The following is a 17467-nucleotide window of genomic DNA, read 5'->3' as shown; positions in this document are numbered from 1 at the left end:
CCTGCAAGAATACAAATGCACATGCAGAATTGCATAGTTCACTGGGCATTGTGGGAGCATTGGTCAAACAGGAAAAGCATTTGGTCCAGCAGTAAATCCAGCTATGTGAGCTCCTGAATTGTGCTGATCAACTTCCCAGAAATTTTGTAGCTATACATGCTCAAGTTGAATCGCATATACATCCCTTTGCTCATTCTCTTCCTCAACACAGTGGGGATCTATTTGCAGATGAATGGCTGATTCTTTTACCATCATGTTTATCCTGCATATCACCTTCAATCTGTTTCACAATGTATGAGTACAAACATTTATCCATATAATCCTCTGGTTTGTTTTTTCCGTAAGCACTCTACTGAGACCCTTTTGACATTTCTGCTGTGTTGCTTGCCAGGGAGAGACAGTGTTGGGAAGTTCATAATATCTTAGGCTTATAGGTGATATAAGATATGTATGGCCTGGCTGTCTTGACTGTTAGAAATTGTCTTGTCCTAGTATCAATGAGGGAAAAATTGTTTTACGGGGGTTCGAAGGGAGGCTTTTAAATATATATTGGATATTCTTGAATGCAGCTGTAACTATTGATTGCAGGAAATCAGGATAGTAGCTGAATATTTTCAGGAGTGAGTAACTCCTTTCAAGATCAAGGGCAAGTCCATTATAATATGTATCCTAATTTCTTATCTGTCCTTGCAGCACAGGGGCTTCTCCAGAAGTGTAAAGAAACAGCTTGTTTCCCATTATGAAATAAATGTTATATCATGGTCTGTGCTTTTAGTGAAATATGGAACTCAAAGCCATGGGCTGCTGTGTGCCAAAGGCCCTTGGATACAGCCTTCTGTAAGTTGTCAGTTATTGATATTTCTGCCTTGCATTGGAATGGTAAACTTTTTGAAATCCATAATGCATGATTTGGCTTTTAATAATGGTACACAGACAGACTATTAAACAGTTGGCATCTGGCTTTAAATATATAATCACAGTTAATTGAATATTTGCTATTTTATTTAATCATTAGGAACTACATTATAAGCTTTGGAGATGATTAGTGGCAACAGTAAGAATGTCTGTCTTTAATATGACATTCAAAATTTGTGTCACGTCTTTCATGTTTGAGAAGATGTATTTTTTCTGACTTGGAGTACTTGTTGATATTATTCCAGTTACAAAGTAATGAAGTCCTGATTAGAATGTGTGAACAGTGAATGTTTCATTTACATTAAACCTTCTTCATACCATTCTGTTGCCCCAAGCCTTCCGAGCATTCTAAACACGTGAAGGTAGAATGAAGGTAGTTTATAACAGGGGATAGTAATGATGACATATGTGTAAGTGGATTATCAGTTCAGTACCTTGCACAACAACTCAATTAATTTTACATATGCGGAAGATTATGTTAGACTGCTTTATCAACTTTTTATTTTAACAACAGATCATGTCATTTATTAGTAAGGACTAAACAGATCCACTCGCATTTAATATTTCTTGTCTTAAATTAGTATTTTATAACCAAGCTGCTGTATTAAAAAAAATTTCTCCTCAGGAAGTAATAATGTGGAGACTTTTCTGCTGAATAATATTGATTTTTTTCTGGAGATTTGAATTATTTGGAATATTTAAGATTTAAAATATAGCACAATGAGGCCTGATCTAACTGTCCCTTTATATGCTATTGAAATATATGATGATAAACAGAATGAGTAAGATCAGCTATTGTGGTTGCCACTGTTGACTGTCCCCTCACTTCCCTGTTTTAGTTTTTTTGTATGAAGGCCATATTAATGAAACATAGCACAGTCTTTAAAATAAGGAAGTGTGAAGTATTACAGATATATGTGATATAATGTTGTGAAGTTTAATATTAAATAAGCAGTGAAACGTCTCTCTCTTTATGGTCTTTTATTTCTCTTTAACAGTTAACTGGGAGACAGTGTGGAGAGCCAACACCAAAAAGAAGTTTAAAGTCCACACCCAAATGAACGGGAACGTTGGGCTGCTGCGAATCTTCCCAGGAATTAATGCTGCTGCTGTAAGCATCCTGTTTTTAATTCTGGAAATGGTAGAGAGAGTATCCAAACACATAGCTGCTTGGCCTGAGTATCAGAGCTACAATGATGTTGTTATAGATTGAAAAATTGATAAGATTTAAAAATTTTTTGGTAATCAGCCTTGAGCAATGTACTCCAATTCTGTGGGTAAACATTCCTTGTAATAATATGATTGAACAGTCCTAGCATGGAAAACTATATATGAAGGTTTTAAAAGTACTTCCAAGCAGAATCACAAGTGCTCTGGAATTGATAATATACCACTTCTACCTGTCTGGAAGATGTATTTGAACTCTTGACAAACACCAGCAAACTACAGTGACAAGAAGTACCTATTTGGCATGCAGTCAAGTGTATGCATACAGTATACACTTTGCCAAAGGTACGCATGCTTATTCAGTATGGGGAAATGGAGTAAGAAAATCATACCCTTTTCTACAATTCATGCTTCTTCCTGCAACTGATTTAAGGGTTTCTCTTTAGGGTTCTTATCTTGTTCTGTGATAGGCTAATGTGAACCACTGCATCCACCTGGAGCCCCATTGATAACACTGGGACTCCACAGAGACTCATGCTAGGAGGTTGCTTTGCAGAACTGGGGTCTTACATGGTATGGGCTAGATTCCCGAGGGTAAGTTAGGTGCCTCACTGCCACTTTAGCACCTACATTTAGGTGGCACTGACATTCAGAACCCCCCATTCAGCTCCACCTAAATCCCTAGGCACCTAAGTTTCCACCATAAAGTCCCTTAGTGGCCTAAATGTTTGCTCATGGACATGCATAAAGCCACCTAAGTCCTGACGCCACTGAGCAGCTTTGTGCCTAATTCACTCCTAAGCTCTGGCAGGATTCACAAACTAGCATTTCTCCAGTCAGTCTCACCCGTGGGGCCCAATCCAGTAGGTGTACAGAGAGACCCCTAAAAGCACCCTACTAGATCAAGCCCTGCCCAAAATGTGGTATTGGTGCCCCCCACGACCTTATATACACAATAGCCCAGTGATTAGAACACTCACCCAGGATGTGGGGGACTGGGGTTCAAATCCCTCCTCCTCCTGATTTTAGAGCAGTCTTGAACCCATGTTTTCCACCTCCCATGTGAGTGCCCCAACAGTGACTAGCCACTGGCCTGAGGGTACTCTGAGATAGGTCTCTCTCAGTCTCTCCTGTCTGAAGCTGTTTCACTTTGCATGAAATATATAGGGATTGCCTATACAGGTAGTTATGTGTGGCAAGCTGAGGTGTAAATCTACAGTGTTCTGGTGTGCTATGCACTAACTGGCAGTGCGGACCTTGCGGCTGCACACTAAAAATTCCAGAATATATTCTGACCTATTGATGTGTCCACTAGGCAGCAGGGTGCCTAAAAGTTAGGTGTTGCAAAGCTCAGCATTGCAGCACCTATGTGTCTATTTTTGAAGTTCTGCTAAACTGACATGTTATCTTTCTCAAGGCCATTGTCAGCTTAAATTGCATCCACTAGTTTAAGTAGCATTGCCTCAATTATATTAGTCTTCTTTTAGGTGAATTTGAACAGATGGAAATGCAGTTGGGTGGTAGATTTGTAATAAAACTCCAACTCTAAAGTTAGCCTCATGGGTAACTATAGTGTATTGCGAGTGGTTTATGTGATCAACAAAGAAACATCTAAGCTGTCTAAAATATCTTCCTAGAAAAATAACTTCACTAGACGACTACTTACATTGAGGTGATACATTAGCTACTTGGTTACCAACTGATCCATAGAAAACTATTTCTTCCTCCTCTCCCTTCCCCCCTTAAATTAAATGAACTGTCTCTTGAATTTAAATGAATTCTTGCAGGCTTCATTATGATTTTATTTTTTCCCCAAAGGCACCACTACTGTCACTATATTTATAAGCATCTACCCACCTGTCTTGAACCCTCCTTTCCCATTTGTTTTCCCATATTCTTTGATATTGGATTAGTCATATATACATATAAAGCTCTACACATGGTTAGTACATTTGTGCTATTGTATTGTACCTCGGTGGGGATACTCTCTGTAAATACTGTCATGCTAGCAAGAAGTTTAATTCCTTTTTTTTAAGCTCTTGAGTGCCATCCTATGTTTTGGTAAGATCTTTTGAAAAATATGGCAGGGCAGAAAGGGTTGCTAATCAAATTATATAGTATTAAAGACATGTAGTTTGTAATACTTTTACACCTTATTTTAAACAGGTGAAGGCATTTCTTCAGCCTCCAATGGAGGGCATTGTACTCGAGACTTATGGAACCGGTAATGCACCAAATAATCGAGAAGATTTGCTAGAAGAACTGAGGAAAGCAACAGAACGAGAAGTAGTGATTCTGAATTGTACTCAGTGCTTACGTGGGAGTGTTACTTCAGACTATGAAACTGGGCAGGTGAGGGAAATATAGCAGTTTCTGATTCCAATGTTATGTAAAATAAATGTTTCACCAATGTGATTGGCTAGTGTTTAATATGCTAGAAAACAACCATAAAGATATGTTTCCTAGAAAACAACCATATTAGATTATCTTTTAAATGGTTCAAGCTGATCTGCAAACAAGATTTAAAAGAAACCCTTTATTCTATGCTTAATGCTGTAATTAACGAGATCTGATCCTAACTTACTGATTGCTGGCTCCGGCTGTGCGTGACACCCCAGCATCCATCTGCAAAATACTGTTGATGTCACTCCCAAAAGAACTCCAGTGAGCATTGAGCTGGCTTACCAGGTAGATGAGTCAAGTAATGCCTTTCTTAATAATTTTCAGGTTTGCAGTTCCTTTAATAATTACAAAATAAGGGCATTCAATAAGGTGGCAACTTGTGAAATATTCTTAATATTATTATTACTTGACTCTCAACACTCCCAGTAGGCTATCTGCATGTGCCAATGAGTTCAGCAGTATAGTGGGTACTGGGATGTCTCTCCAAATGGTGGCCAGTAATCTGTGACCTCTGAAGTTCTGAAAGCAGTTGTAGGCTAGTTTAAGTCAAATTTATATGCAGACACAGACACTGTTGGTATTCAAGGTATTCAGCATATTTTAATAGAGTTTTCTTAACCTTATTTGCAATACACAACGTTTTAGGTTAGTCAAAACATCGGCAGGTCTAATGAGCCTCACAGCCCCCACCAGTGTTCATAACCTAAGTGAGAATCCTAAACTGTGGGAGGAAAGCTGGTCCATTTGTCTTGCTTAACTTGACCATTGAATTGTATTTTCATAGTATTCCTTGTATTTAAAATTCTCGTCTTTTTATATAGTACGACTGAACTATTATTTTAATGGCTTGGCTTTTCTTATATGTGAGATATTTTGGTGCAGCTTTATTTATTTTTGTTTCAACAACTTTCCTGTAACCTAATCTGTAAGTGGGGAGAAAAGGAAATGGAAACTGTGACATTACCCAGGATACAATCTGGACTATTGAATAAGCGTGTCCCTTCATCTCCAATCTGGGGATTTACACCAGCCTTTTACGCTGCTTTGCTGTGAGAGCAACCACTCCTGGTTTGCTCTCATACAGCCTCCAGCATAGGGATGTAAAAGTTTATTTAATTAACTGTCCATTTAAACTTCTATAAATAGAATGTTTAAATGGTTAAACGTTAACTTAACCTGCAGCTGCAGAAGTAGGTGGGAGGGGGGATCATCAGGCGGTGATGAGCTTCTCCTCTGGCTGGCTTGCTCTGCTGGAATGCTGCGGAGTTACTGGTTCTGCCAGCCAGGTGCCAGCAGCGTCAGTGGTCTAGTTCTGGCAGAGGCTGTTGGAGGGGGAGGAGGATGTCCACTAGGGCCTGGGCACAGAGCTAACAGAGCTAACCAGCCACACAGCCCCCTCAGCGTCAGTGGTCTAGCTTTGCTTGAGGCTGCTGGAGGGGGTAGGAGGCAGAGGCGGCCTGTCCACAAGGGCCTGGGCGCATGGTTACAGAGCCACAGCTGGGCAGCTCTTGTTCAGCAGGGAGGTGCTGTGCCCAGCACAGCTCCCCCCAGGCATGCGCTTGCTGAGCCGCAGCTGGGCAGCTCTCACTCAGTGGGGAGGCTCCCTCAAGCACAACGTTTAAACTAATTACTAAACGGTAAGACTGCTGCTTATCATTTAGATGTTTAGCTGCTTATATACCTACTCCAGCATGGTAGTCACTCCCAGCTACACTGCTGTGAGTGCTATGGCACTCCTGAATTAGACTGCAGAGAAACACCAGCAAATTTCCAATCCCAGATTTCCCCCCAGAAATGTGTGTCTTGTACTACCCAGCTCTTTCCTGGACAACACAAGCTCATATAAAGTCTGCCATTTTATTAACACAAAATGATATGCACAAATCTGTTATCTCAATTTGAGTTTCCCAAACATTTCAGTCCAAGCGCACTGGTTTAGATAAAACACTAAAACAAGTTTATTAACTACAGAAGGATAGATTTTAAGTGATTACAAATAATTAGTCATAAAAGCCAGAATTGGTTATAAGAAAATAAAAATAAAATACAACTAATACCTAGCTTAACAAGCTAAGTGAATTCAAAGCAAAAGTCTCTCACCACATGATTCAGTAGTCTTACTGGCTTAGCTCCTTTCAGACAGGATCTTTCCCTCTGTCCAAAGCTCTTTCTTTGTTCCTCGGGTGTTGTGCCTGCCAGGGGTAGAGAGAAAAAGAGGAATAATGTGGGGTGTCTGTTCCCCATTCTTATACTTTTCCTTTTCTTTGAGAGTCATCGCCAGCTGGGTTTCAGGAGACAGAAAGTCTGTGGGGATGGAAATTTTCAGCTGTTTCTTTGCCAAGATGTACATTTCTCACTCACATCATTATTCCTGCCAAAGAATGGCCACTTACCCATGTGATAGTCTATTTGATTTCATTGACACCTGGCTGAGGTGTCCGTTTTCCTTTTGTCTCTGAGGAACTGTTTTGTGTCTGCTTTTCCAAAATTGAAATCTCTCTCAGTAATGTCATGCAGTAAAATTTTAAAATTTTACATATGATATTGCGACACATATTTTACCAGGACAATAATGATCAGCAAATTATAAGTTTTCAAATGATACCTCACAAGGCATACTTTGTACAAAATTTACATAGTCTTGTAAAAGGAATGAACATAGGAATACAGACTGTCACAGAAATGTCAAAAGCGCAGCCTTCACAGATTTGAACTTGAAACCTTCTAAAACATATAAAGTCAGACCTTTTGCTCAATAGGCTATAAAGTTTTTGGCTAACATCAGTGAGGAATTTGGAGGTATTACTTTGACCATCATGGAGCTCCCATACTTTCTGTTAATCCAACAGAAATATATGGAGAATGAAGAGAGCAATTGATAAACAACTGAATGTAAAAATTTAAACAATGTAAAGTTTATTCACTAAATAATGCCAAGATACCTGAAACTGCAAAATTTCATAAGAACAAAACCTGATTTGCTATATATGCTGCCTCAACTAAAAGGTAGGGGGAAGAAACAATTTTTTCCCTACATTTTGGCTGAAAATTTGTCCACAAGTAAAGTACCTCTGAAAATGACTTCTAGTGTGTGATTTTATAAATTGTAGATTTGATCCAAAGTGCTGTTTTCCTAATTTGACTCAAGTCTCTAGCATTCTTCCTCCTTATTATACTTTTAGACGGTTATTTAGTCACTTGTTAATTCCTGGATCCCAGCTTTTGAAAGTGGTACATGTATTATGTGGCTTCACTAACTTCCAGTGATGGAGGCCATCCTACTCCATTTATATTGTTATCTGTACAGGAGAACATTGCCAGCATTGACAGAGTCATGGTGTGTTTTGGCTGAATTATTTAATGCTGATTTTTCACTGCCCTTCCCTTTTCAAAAGTAACCTCTCTATGGAGGAAGCATGTTGGCTGAGTTCTGGAAATGTATTGAAATATTAGTTTCTTTTCAGAAAGCTTGTGTTAAATGTTTTTTATTTAAAAAAAAAAAAGTAAAACACTTCGTGTAGACAGTAATTACATGTTATCTTCACTACATGTGACTTTATCCTGTCATTTGTACATATTTTAGCTAGTCAGGTGATTTAGTGATGAAAAAATCCTGGTTCAAACACTTTTAATTAACTGAATTTCTGGACTCTTATCCACCTACCCAGCACAGATTATAATTGTGGGGTCTGTATGGAAGTGTGTGTGTGTGTGGGTGGGGTGAGGGGGTAAATATATTATGACTCAGTCTGCAGCTTTGAAAACTTTGCATGGTTTCACTCTTTCTCTAACAATCTCCCAAATAAATCACTGTAAGAAGGTTTCTGTTTGATAGTTGTCCTTACTGCAATGCATAGGTTAGTACAGTTAATAGTCTGAATCCTAAAAAAGTCTGAACTATTGCATTCACATACTTATTAGAAGTTTTAAATGGTACATGAAAATCTTAATGAAATCTCCTTTGTTTTTACGATCTCACGCATTGGTTGGTATGCTCTGTAAATGTAGATACTGAAGGTAGGTCAGTTTGGTTCTGCTTTTGCATTGGTACAGTCATTAGTTAATTGCTGAACACATAGGTGAAGCAATCTGTCTGTAGCACTATTTGTTTTTTGCCAGAACTGTAATTATGTAGTTTAGTCTCATATCCTAAATCATACACAGCTAATGCAGCCTAGAATGGTATGAAAACACTCCTACTGGTTGCACACTGCAATACTGGCACTTGTCCAAGGTAATACCCCATAATAAAATGGTCAATACGTTTGTGGTAAAACAACATATTTGGCAAATTTAAAAACACCAGCGATTTTAAAAACTAGTAACTGCAGCTTTATAATAAGGGCTAACTTAACAACAAAATTCTGGCTCATCTTTTCTGAGGACATTTCCTTCACTCAGAAGGTTCCACCCTGGGGCGCCATTGGGGAGACAGGTTTATTGACCGGCTCCTGTCACTTGCCACTGCATTGCTGGCTGCACCATCTATGCATCAAGTGGTGAATCCCAGAGGGACCTCACTCCTGGGTATCCATACTATTGGAACCACACCCATTTAGAAAAGGCACAGTTGTGAACATGATAAGGTGGTTGCTTCCTTCGACTTGGAGTGGTGTTCTGGCTAGAAACTTCAGCAGGCCTATACCAGTTGTCTTGACCTCCGTCTTGCCATTGGAATTCTATAATCTCTGCTGAGAGAGAAGGTGGAGGTCCTAAGGCAACCCCGCATGGCAACCCCTTCCTTCTTTGTTTTGCCTAGGCATACATATTGAAGTTCTGTGTTTGATAGTTGCTCATCCTGGTGGGGAAGGACCCAGGCGTCAGCAGTGGCTCAAACGTTCAAGCAACCTTATTTAGGGTGGCCTGCTTGCCCCAATCCAGGGAAGGCCCTAGAAAAGCTGGGCTAAAAAAGCTTCCTTCCAACTTTTTCTTTCCTGGCTCTAAATTAATCATTGCTTGTTGGAATGTTTGCACTATGTTAACCGGATTTGAACTGAAAGACCATGAACTTCAGAAAACAGTCATAATTGAAAGAGAACTACATCAACTAAGCATTGATATCGCAGCTCTCAGTGAGACAAGACTTTCGGAAACTGGATCACTAGATGAAGTAAACTATCACTTCTGTTCCGGGAAACCTGAAAATGAACCAAGGATACACAGCGTCAGATTTGCTTTCAAGAAGTCTGTCCTTAGTGCATGTACCCCTCCGGTATTTATTAATGAGAGGATCATGCGGTTGGATGTGAATATGAATTCGGGAGCCCTGACTTTTCTGTCCATCTATGGACCAACCTTTGACTACTCTAAACAGCAAAAAGATGAGTTCTCTCCTGGAAGAAATCATCAAGAATATCCCCATAGGGAACAGACTTGTTGTTCTCGGTGATTTCAATATCCGTGTGGGTAAAGACTGGGAGCACTGGGGACACATCATTGGCCAACATGGCACAAACAATCTTAATGAAAATAGGCAGCGTGTCCTTGAGCTTTGTGCCTCTTGTGAGCTGATAGTCTCAAATACCTATTTTGCTAGCACTAGCAGCAGCAGGAAGGTCACACGGAGGCATCCCCACTCCAGACACTGGCATCAGCTTGACCTCATCTCGATCCATCGCAGAAACAGTCGTGATGTACTGCATGCTCGATCAATGCATGACGCTGATTGTGACACTGACCAGGCCCTTGTCAGGGCCAAGCTTCAATTACATCTTTAAAAGATCCATCATGCAAAGCTAAAAGGCAAACTTTGCCTCAGCATCACTAACATGAAGGACTCAGACACTTGCACAAAGTTTTAATGTGCGCTTGAGCATGTTTCTGAAAATGATCAACTTGATTCCCCTGATTCTGACAATTTGTGGGACAATTTTAAGAATGCAACACTGGCTACTGCGAAGGATATCTTTGGAACAACAAATAAAAAACAACCTGAGTGGTTCACAGCGTCTGAACATGTGCTGCTCACATTCATAGAAAAGAAAGAGCGAGCTTGCTTAACTTTACTTCAACAACCAAGTCTAGAGCTCTTAAGTTCAAAGAGGCTAAGGCTGCCAGAGAGACACTAGAGAATGTGCCCAGAAGTTCTGGCAAGACCTGTGCAAGAAGATTCAGACCCGCTTTGAAAGAGGGGACCTTCATGGCACCTATGAAGAGGCACTTGGTCCAATTTGTAAAAAGATGTCAAACCTGAAAGTGAAAGATGGTAGCATCCTGACTGACAGGCAAGAACAACTTGACTGGTGGACTCAGCATTACAAAGAACTCTACTCAAAGGATGCCAATATCTTTAATATTGCCTTCGCTGCCATTCCTCAACGTCCAGCGATGCAGGAGCTGAACCAAATACCAACTCTCGAAGAGGCAGAGGAAGCTATCAAAGAGATTGCATCTTGGAAAGCAGCAGGCAATGATCAGATATCTCTGGAGCTCCTAAAGGCAGGAGGAGAAGGCTTGAGAGCAACATCCATGCACTTCTCTGTGCCTCTTGGAAAGAAAGCCACATACCCCAGGATCTGAAAGATGCAAACATAATTACTTTATATACAAATAAAGGGGACAGAGGAGATTGCAACAACTACAGAGGGATATCTCTGCTCATCGTGGTCGGCAAATGCTTGCAAGGGTCCTGCTGAAATGACTCCAGGTCCTTGCTAAGAGAGTTTATCCTGAGAATCAGTGTGGGTTCAGAACTGGATGCTCCACAACTGACGTCCTTCACAATGTGCTTATTGCAAGAAAAAAGCCCAGAATAGGCACCTCTTTATGTAGCATGTGTTGACCTACAAAAGGCTTTTGACACGGTTAGCAGGAATGGCATATATAAAATCCTGTTCAAAATTGGCTGTCCCCAAAAAGTGCTCTCCCTATTTAAGGAGTTTCATGAGGGAATGAAGGCAACTATTCAGGATGAAAATGAAACGTCATCTGAGTTTAGCATTGATAATGGCATGAAGCAAGGCTGCATCTTAGTGCCTACCGGCTTTGCCATCTTCTCTATTCCTCTTAAATATGCTTTCAGAAATGATCAATCTGGTGTATTATGTGAATTGAGGACAGACGGCAGCTTGTTTAATATCAGGCAATTTCAGAGCAAAAGGCACGTCACCCAGCTCACTGGGTGAATCTGTTCTTTGCAGATGCTGCTGCATTCATCTCTAATTCACCTGATGAATTGCAGATTATGATGAATAAGTTTTCTGATGTAGGTATGAAGTTTGTCATGGCAATCAATATTAAGAAAACAGTTGTTATGTCACAGGGCACTAATATGCTAACTTAAGTCTATGTCAATAATGAAGCTCTGGTCAATGTGGATCACTTTTACTCTCTTGGCTCAACTTTAGCTAGCTCACTTAGCCTTGATACAGAACTTGACGTGAGAATCGGCAAAGCCTCTGTCACCTTTGGCAAACTTAGCTCATGTGCTGGAATAACAAGCTGCTAACCCTGAATACAAAGGTATTCGTTTTTCAGGCTTGTGTCCTCAGTGGCCTCCTTTACAGCTGTGAAAGCTGGGTTACATACTCCAAGCAGGAGCAGAGATTGAACAGTTTCCACCTTCGCTGTCCCACAAAATCCTTGGAGTCACTTGGGACCAATGGATCACTAACAAGAAGATCTTGAGAGAACTGGCCTACAGTCTATGCAGGCTATGCTGGATGTTCGCAGGCTTCATTGGCTGGGACACATGGAGCACATGACTCAAGATTGTCTGCCGAAGGTTGTGTTCTATGGCCAACTCAAGAACTACCCATGACGCAGAGGCAGGCCAAAGCTCTGATACAGCAACAAGGTCAAGCAGGATCTCAAGAAATTCAGCATTCCCACTGATCACTGGGAGAGCCCTGCCCACAACCGCTCAGTCTGGAGAAGCCGGGTCAAGTGTGGTGCAGTCATCGCTGAGAGTCATCAGAGAGCCCAGGCTGAGGCCTGTAGGCAAGCCAGGAAGCAGAATGTGTTCCAGCCTCTATCTGCTGAGTGGGCCTGTAGCCACTGTGGGGGAAGGTCTGCCACTCACGGATTGGGCTTTTCTCCCACACTACTGCCCAGCACTATTGACTGACTGACTTTGTGTTTTCTTTCATCCGTCAAGATGCTGGATGGCCATCCAACCTAACAAGCATTTATATAGTTAATACACACCCATAGCCTTTTCCTTTTAGGAAAAAGAAATAGTCATTCTTTGTAGCTAACAATCCCATATGCATCAATACTGTATAAAATTGTTTCTGAATACTACAGTAATTAAAGTTTCTTTTCATTCACAGACTCTCACTGCTACAGGAGTAATTTCAGGGGGTGATATGACACCTGAAGCAGCTCTTGCTAAACTCTCATACATATTGAGCAAAAGCCATATTTCCTGGGAGCAGAAGAAGAAGGTAAATATTTCACTGTTAATTTCAATAATGGTTGGTTTTTAAAATCTAATTTTCTAATATTTGCTATGCTGACCTCTGTCTAGTAAAATGATTTGACTTTTTATGTTCATGTCTGAGCATTCACTTCCGCTACCTAATGTGAATGCACCCTCTTACTTTATGCAAACTAATATTGTTTCATAAATATGAAAATTGGTAGATTTATCACTATCTAGCTTATTAGTATCTTATATTTTAAACATTTTCTGTATGTAACTTGACAAAATCTTTGTCTTGGAAAGGAGGAGGTCTCTTTGCTGTGGGAGGAGCAATTGTGCATAGCGTATACTTTATGCAGGAATACATTCAACAAACGGTGTAGTAGAGAATATGGCTTATAGCACTGCCCAAGAAGCAGTGGTTGTCCATATGTGACCCCACAACTATGAATGTATCATTTCTACTTTGCCTTTTTAAAAAACATATTTTTAATAAAAGCTCTTCAATGGTGTCTTTTGGCAGGCTGACCAATCTTAATTATGTCAGCCTGTCAAATCTGGAAATTTCCATGCACCTAAGCAGTACATAACTTCCACCGATATACATGTAATGGGACTCTTCCAGCAGACAGTTACAATATTGTAAGTGTTTAGGGGTGGTTTTTTAAATAAAGGGCATGCCTAGACACAGGTAAATTTGAGGCACTCTTTCTTCCCACATCACACCTTGTTTTCTTGCAAACTTGCATAGTCCTGCTTCTAAAATTCTAATTGCGACAGCTTAATAGTTGTGGAGGCAACCTTGATGAGAGAGAACCAGCATATAAAATCATCAAAATTGAAAAAAATAATGGATTTGGTAATGTTCATGATGTTCAGATGTCCCTCTTTCCTCCAGCTTTCATAGAACCTGGTTTCCAGGTTTATCTCTGTTCTTCTCTAGTCTTGTTGCAGAGGCTGCTTCTGAGCAGGGAGTCTCTCATTGCTGCTTGAGCCTGGTTAGTGCTAAGTCCCTCATTCTGCAAATATCTAAATACATGTTTAATGTTGAAATCAATGGGGCTACGCACATAAAGTTAAGCATGTGCCTAAGGGTTTATAGAATCAGGGCCAAAGGGACTGATTCAAAGCCTATTAAAATCAGTGTGAACCTTTCCATTGATGTCATTGCACACTTACCGTTTAGTCCAGAGCCCAATCTGTGCAGGGCATTCTAGTTAAATATTGCCTTGCTTCATAACCCTAAAACACTGGACAGAGACAGGTTCTCAGAAAGCCCAATGTTTTTCCTAAAGTTACCACTGGTCTCCTAATTTTACTTTCTCATTCAGTATTTTAACTTACTGTTCGTTTAAATAGGCTGTTACTTACTGTGCTGGGAAATCTTGACTACTTAAACCAAACCATTCTCACCTGTCTCCCTCCAAACATTTTGCTCCACCTTCTAGATTTTCCAGTATGTCCTGACTTTTCTCTATCTTTTAGGTTATAAACTCTTTGGGATGATAACTGTTTTTACCTTTGTATCTTCTTCTTTGCCATTTCCACTGTGCTAAGCAAATAAATTATAGCATATAGAAAATGTTAAGTAATTTCAACTGTGTTCTTATTCTACAGGGCAAAATTAATTTTTATAGTAAATTGCATTCATTTGCATTTTCCATGACTTTCCATGTAACTTTCTAACTTAGGCTAATAAACAAACCTTAACAGCATCCATCATCTTTTCCCTTGCTTTTCACAATTACTTGATTGTTTGCTCATTTTTCAGATGCTGAGTGAGAATCTGAGAGGAGAAATGACTGTAGTACCCACAGGAGCAAAGATCTGTCTTGCAGATAGCAAGTTCATTCAAGTGATTGCCAAATCTCTAAATGTCAGCTGCAAGGAGGTACCTACTTTAAATACTTAAAGTGAACTCATGTACAACAGAAATTTTTCTTAAACAAGTATATCTTAAACATGAAATACAGTGCAATGTTGAAAATGAAACACAGATTTCCTTGCTGAGTGTACTAACTAATTAGGCCAGGGAGGGCATTCTGTACAATAAGTTAAATCTTTAATTTCTTTTCTATCTCTGTAAAATCCTCTTGATTACTTCTTGGTTCACTGATGATCTAGGCTATCACAAATACTACCAAGGTCATTGTCATGCATGGTACTTGTAAAGAGAGAGAAAATAATACTAAAGTATTTTGCATTTCTATATATTTTGTCAGTATGGAACAATCCAGGCAACAACGGAAAATACTGTAATTATATACAAAATTATAAATGACTAGTACAATGGGAGGCATTCTGCATGTAGGTATTAATGTGGAGTTAATATTAATCACTGCTGATTGCACAACAAATGGGAAACAATGTTCTATGGAGAACATTGCAAGACATAACTATTATGGTCTTCTCTTGGCTTGTTTTCAAGGAAGGTTTAATTTAACACCCAAACAGCAATTTATAAATATAGATGTAAGTAGGATGGCCTTATTCTACAGTGGATGGGATAGGAGAGAAGTAAAAAGGCTGAGGGACTGGGATCACATGGAGTGAGTTAAACATAAAAGAAGTTGAAGACTAGGTTTGGAAGATTCCAAGCTCTCCTGCTCATTGAACTCATGGAACTAGAATCATTCTGCAGCTGGGGCTTTTAAAATAAACAAAAATAACCGCCACTTGTAGCACAGACAATGTGTTCCAGATATTCAGTGTCATTCTGCTAGTACCAGAAGACCTTATTGTTGCTGCTGTTCTTTGCATCGTGGGTCACTAAGCTTTTCACCATGCTTTATGAGACAAAATCTCTCTGATGATCCATCAGGGAGGCTTGGAATGATCCCAAATAAGACTCCAGGGCTTGCGTAAATACAGTTTTTATACCGCTTTAACTATATCATTTAGAAACTGTTTAGTTAAATCAGTACAAACCCCTAATGTAGACACAATTATACCAGTATAAAGGTGCGTTATAGTGGTATAGCTTATAAATGTACATAAATGTCTATGTACAAACTTAACTATTTTGGTAAGAAATCACACCACTACTCAAAATAATTAAATTGGCACAAAAGTTGTGTGTAGATGAGATCTAAGGAAGCGTACAAAGCAAAGCCATTGATCTCTTTGGCTCTTTCTATCTTGATGAAATTGGTGTCTCCTGATAAACCATCTCTTGATAGTCCTATCAGAGTTGAGTCAGAGCCTTACTGGCCACACTCATTCTAACATATGGATGAGAAGGGGTGAGGTATAGAATGAAAATATTTTTTTTTTTGATGTGTATGTCTCTCTCTCAGCTTTAGGTAGTACACAGCAAGACCACAAATATCTTCATGCTGCATTTTTTTGTTGGCTTTTGTGACTCATAGATTCATCTCGTGCTCCCAGAGGCTGAGATCAAAGATTTTTGATAGAAAAGCACTAGCACAGTGCTGTACTGTACCTCTGGGAGATGCTGCATTTTGCTCCAATTTTGATTTTAGGACTGGACACTGAGACAACACTTTTGTTAATCTGCAGGCCAAATGGATGAATCTGCAGACATTGGCAAATAGTTTGCTGGTTCTGTGAGACCTGGCTAACAACTGGTAGGCTGACAAATGTTTTGTTGTAGAACAGCTACAACACTTCTAATCTCTCACACCTCAGATAAATAAATATATCTTTGGTGCTGTTGAACTGGAACAACTCTAGGCAATGTAGAGATCCATAAGGGGTAAACACATGTATTACTTTTTATAAACCCTGACCCAGGTGATCAGAGCAGAAGTAAGACAAACAAGGAGTTTAAGGATCCAAAATCCTGGTCCACCAGGGCTAAATGCAGCCTCCGGACTTGAAGCGGAGAATTGATCATGTCAACCCAATGCATGTGCCTGGAGGTATCATGCCACTGAGGACAGTAGTTCAATGATAGGTTAAAACTGGAAAAGGAGAGCCCTAAGAGAGAACAGTGTGGTCCAGTGCAAATAAAGTCTAGCATAATGTATGTTAATGTTGACATAATAAAGGCATTGCTGGCTGCCTGCGGGTGTGTTGAGTGCACTAGAAGCTTATTGATGCTCAACTCTTGTTGAAGTACAGTTGGGCAAAGTATTTTCAACACACTGGTGTTTGCTGAAAATGGCATTTGTGTGGGCCCAAAACTATTTGCCAAATTAGGGTCAAATTTGATGAATTCTTTCAATTAGAAAAAACGTTTTATTCTGACTTTTTAAAGCACCTTTTTATTTTAAATTTGGTCAATAAAAAAGGTGTAAAACACTCAAAGCATCTAAATCAAAACAAAAAACTTGAGGGGGAAAAAAGAAAAATTTGTTCTGAGTTGACCAAAACGTTTCAGTTAATACAAAATAATTTTTTTTGTTTTTTTGATTAGACAAAAAAAAATGTTTTTGTTGACCAGATATTTTTATCTGATTTTTTTTTCCGTTTGGCCTCTGTACCAAAAAAATCCATTATCGCTTGGCTCACATAGTGAGTTGTTGCTGTTAAAGCATGGCTGACTAACATAATTTCTAGCTGTTGTAGTTTACGCGGTATATTCTTCCACTATGAAAAGCATTTCCAAGAAGAATGATAAAAAAAAAAAAAAAAGTAGAGCGAAAGCAAGTGTTGCTG

At 39.5% G+C, this 17467-nt stretch overlaps 1 protein-coding gene across 1 annotated transcript in view; it reads left to right on the top strand.

Moving 5' to 3' along the window:
• The window catches only part of ASPG (asparaginase), a 68890-nt gene that overhangs the window by 29987 nt on the left and 21436 nt on the right, over positions 1-17467 (top strand). The window contains exons 7-10 of the mRNA XM_067555153.1: positions 1914-2026; positions 4249-4434; positions 12756-12869; positions 14619-14738. Of these exons, the coding sequence (XP_067411254.1) occupies positions 1914-2026; positions 4249-4434; positions 12756-12869; positions 14619-14738 (533 nt within the window). The remainder of the gene's footprint in view (positions 1-1913; positions 2027-4248; positions 4435-12755; positions 12870-14618; positions 14739-17467) is intronic.

This window comes from Emydura macquarii, unplaced genomic scaffold (genome assembly GCF_026122565.2).
Source record: "Emydura macquarii macquarii isolate MOO-44397 ecotype Brisbane River unplaced genomic scaffold, CSIRO-AGI_Emac_v2 contig_1551, whole genome shotgun sequence".
NCBI lineage: Eukaryota > Metazoa > Chordata > Testudines > Chelidae > Emydura > Emydura macquarii.
The sequence above is the reverse complement of the archived record's forward strand: the minus strand, read 5'-3'. Positions and strand labels throughout refer to the sequence as shown.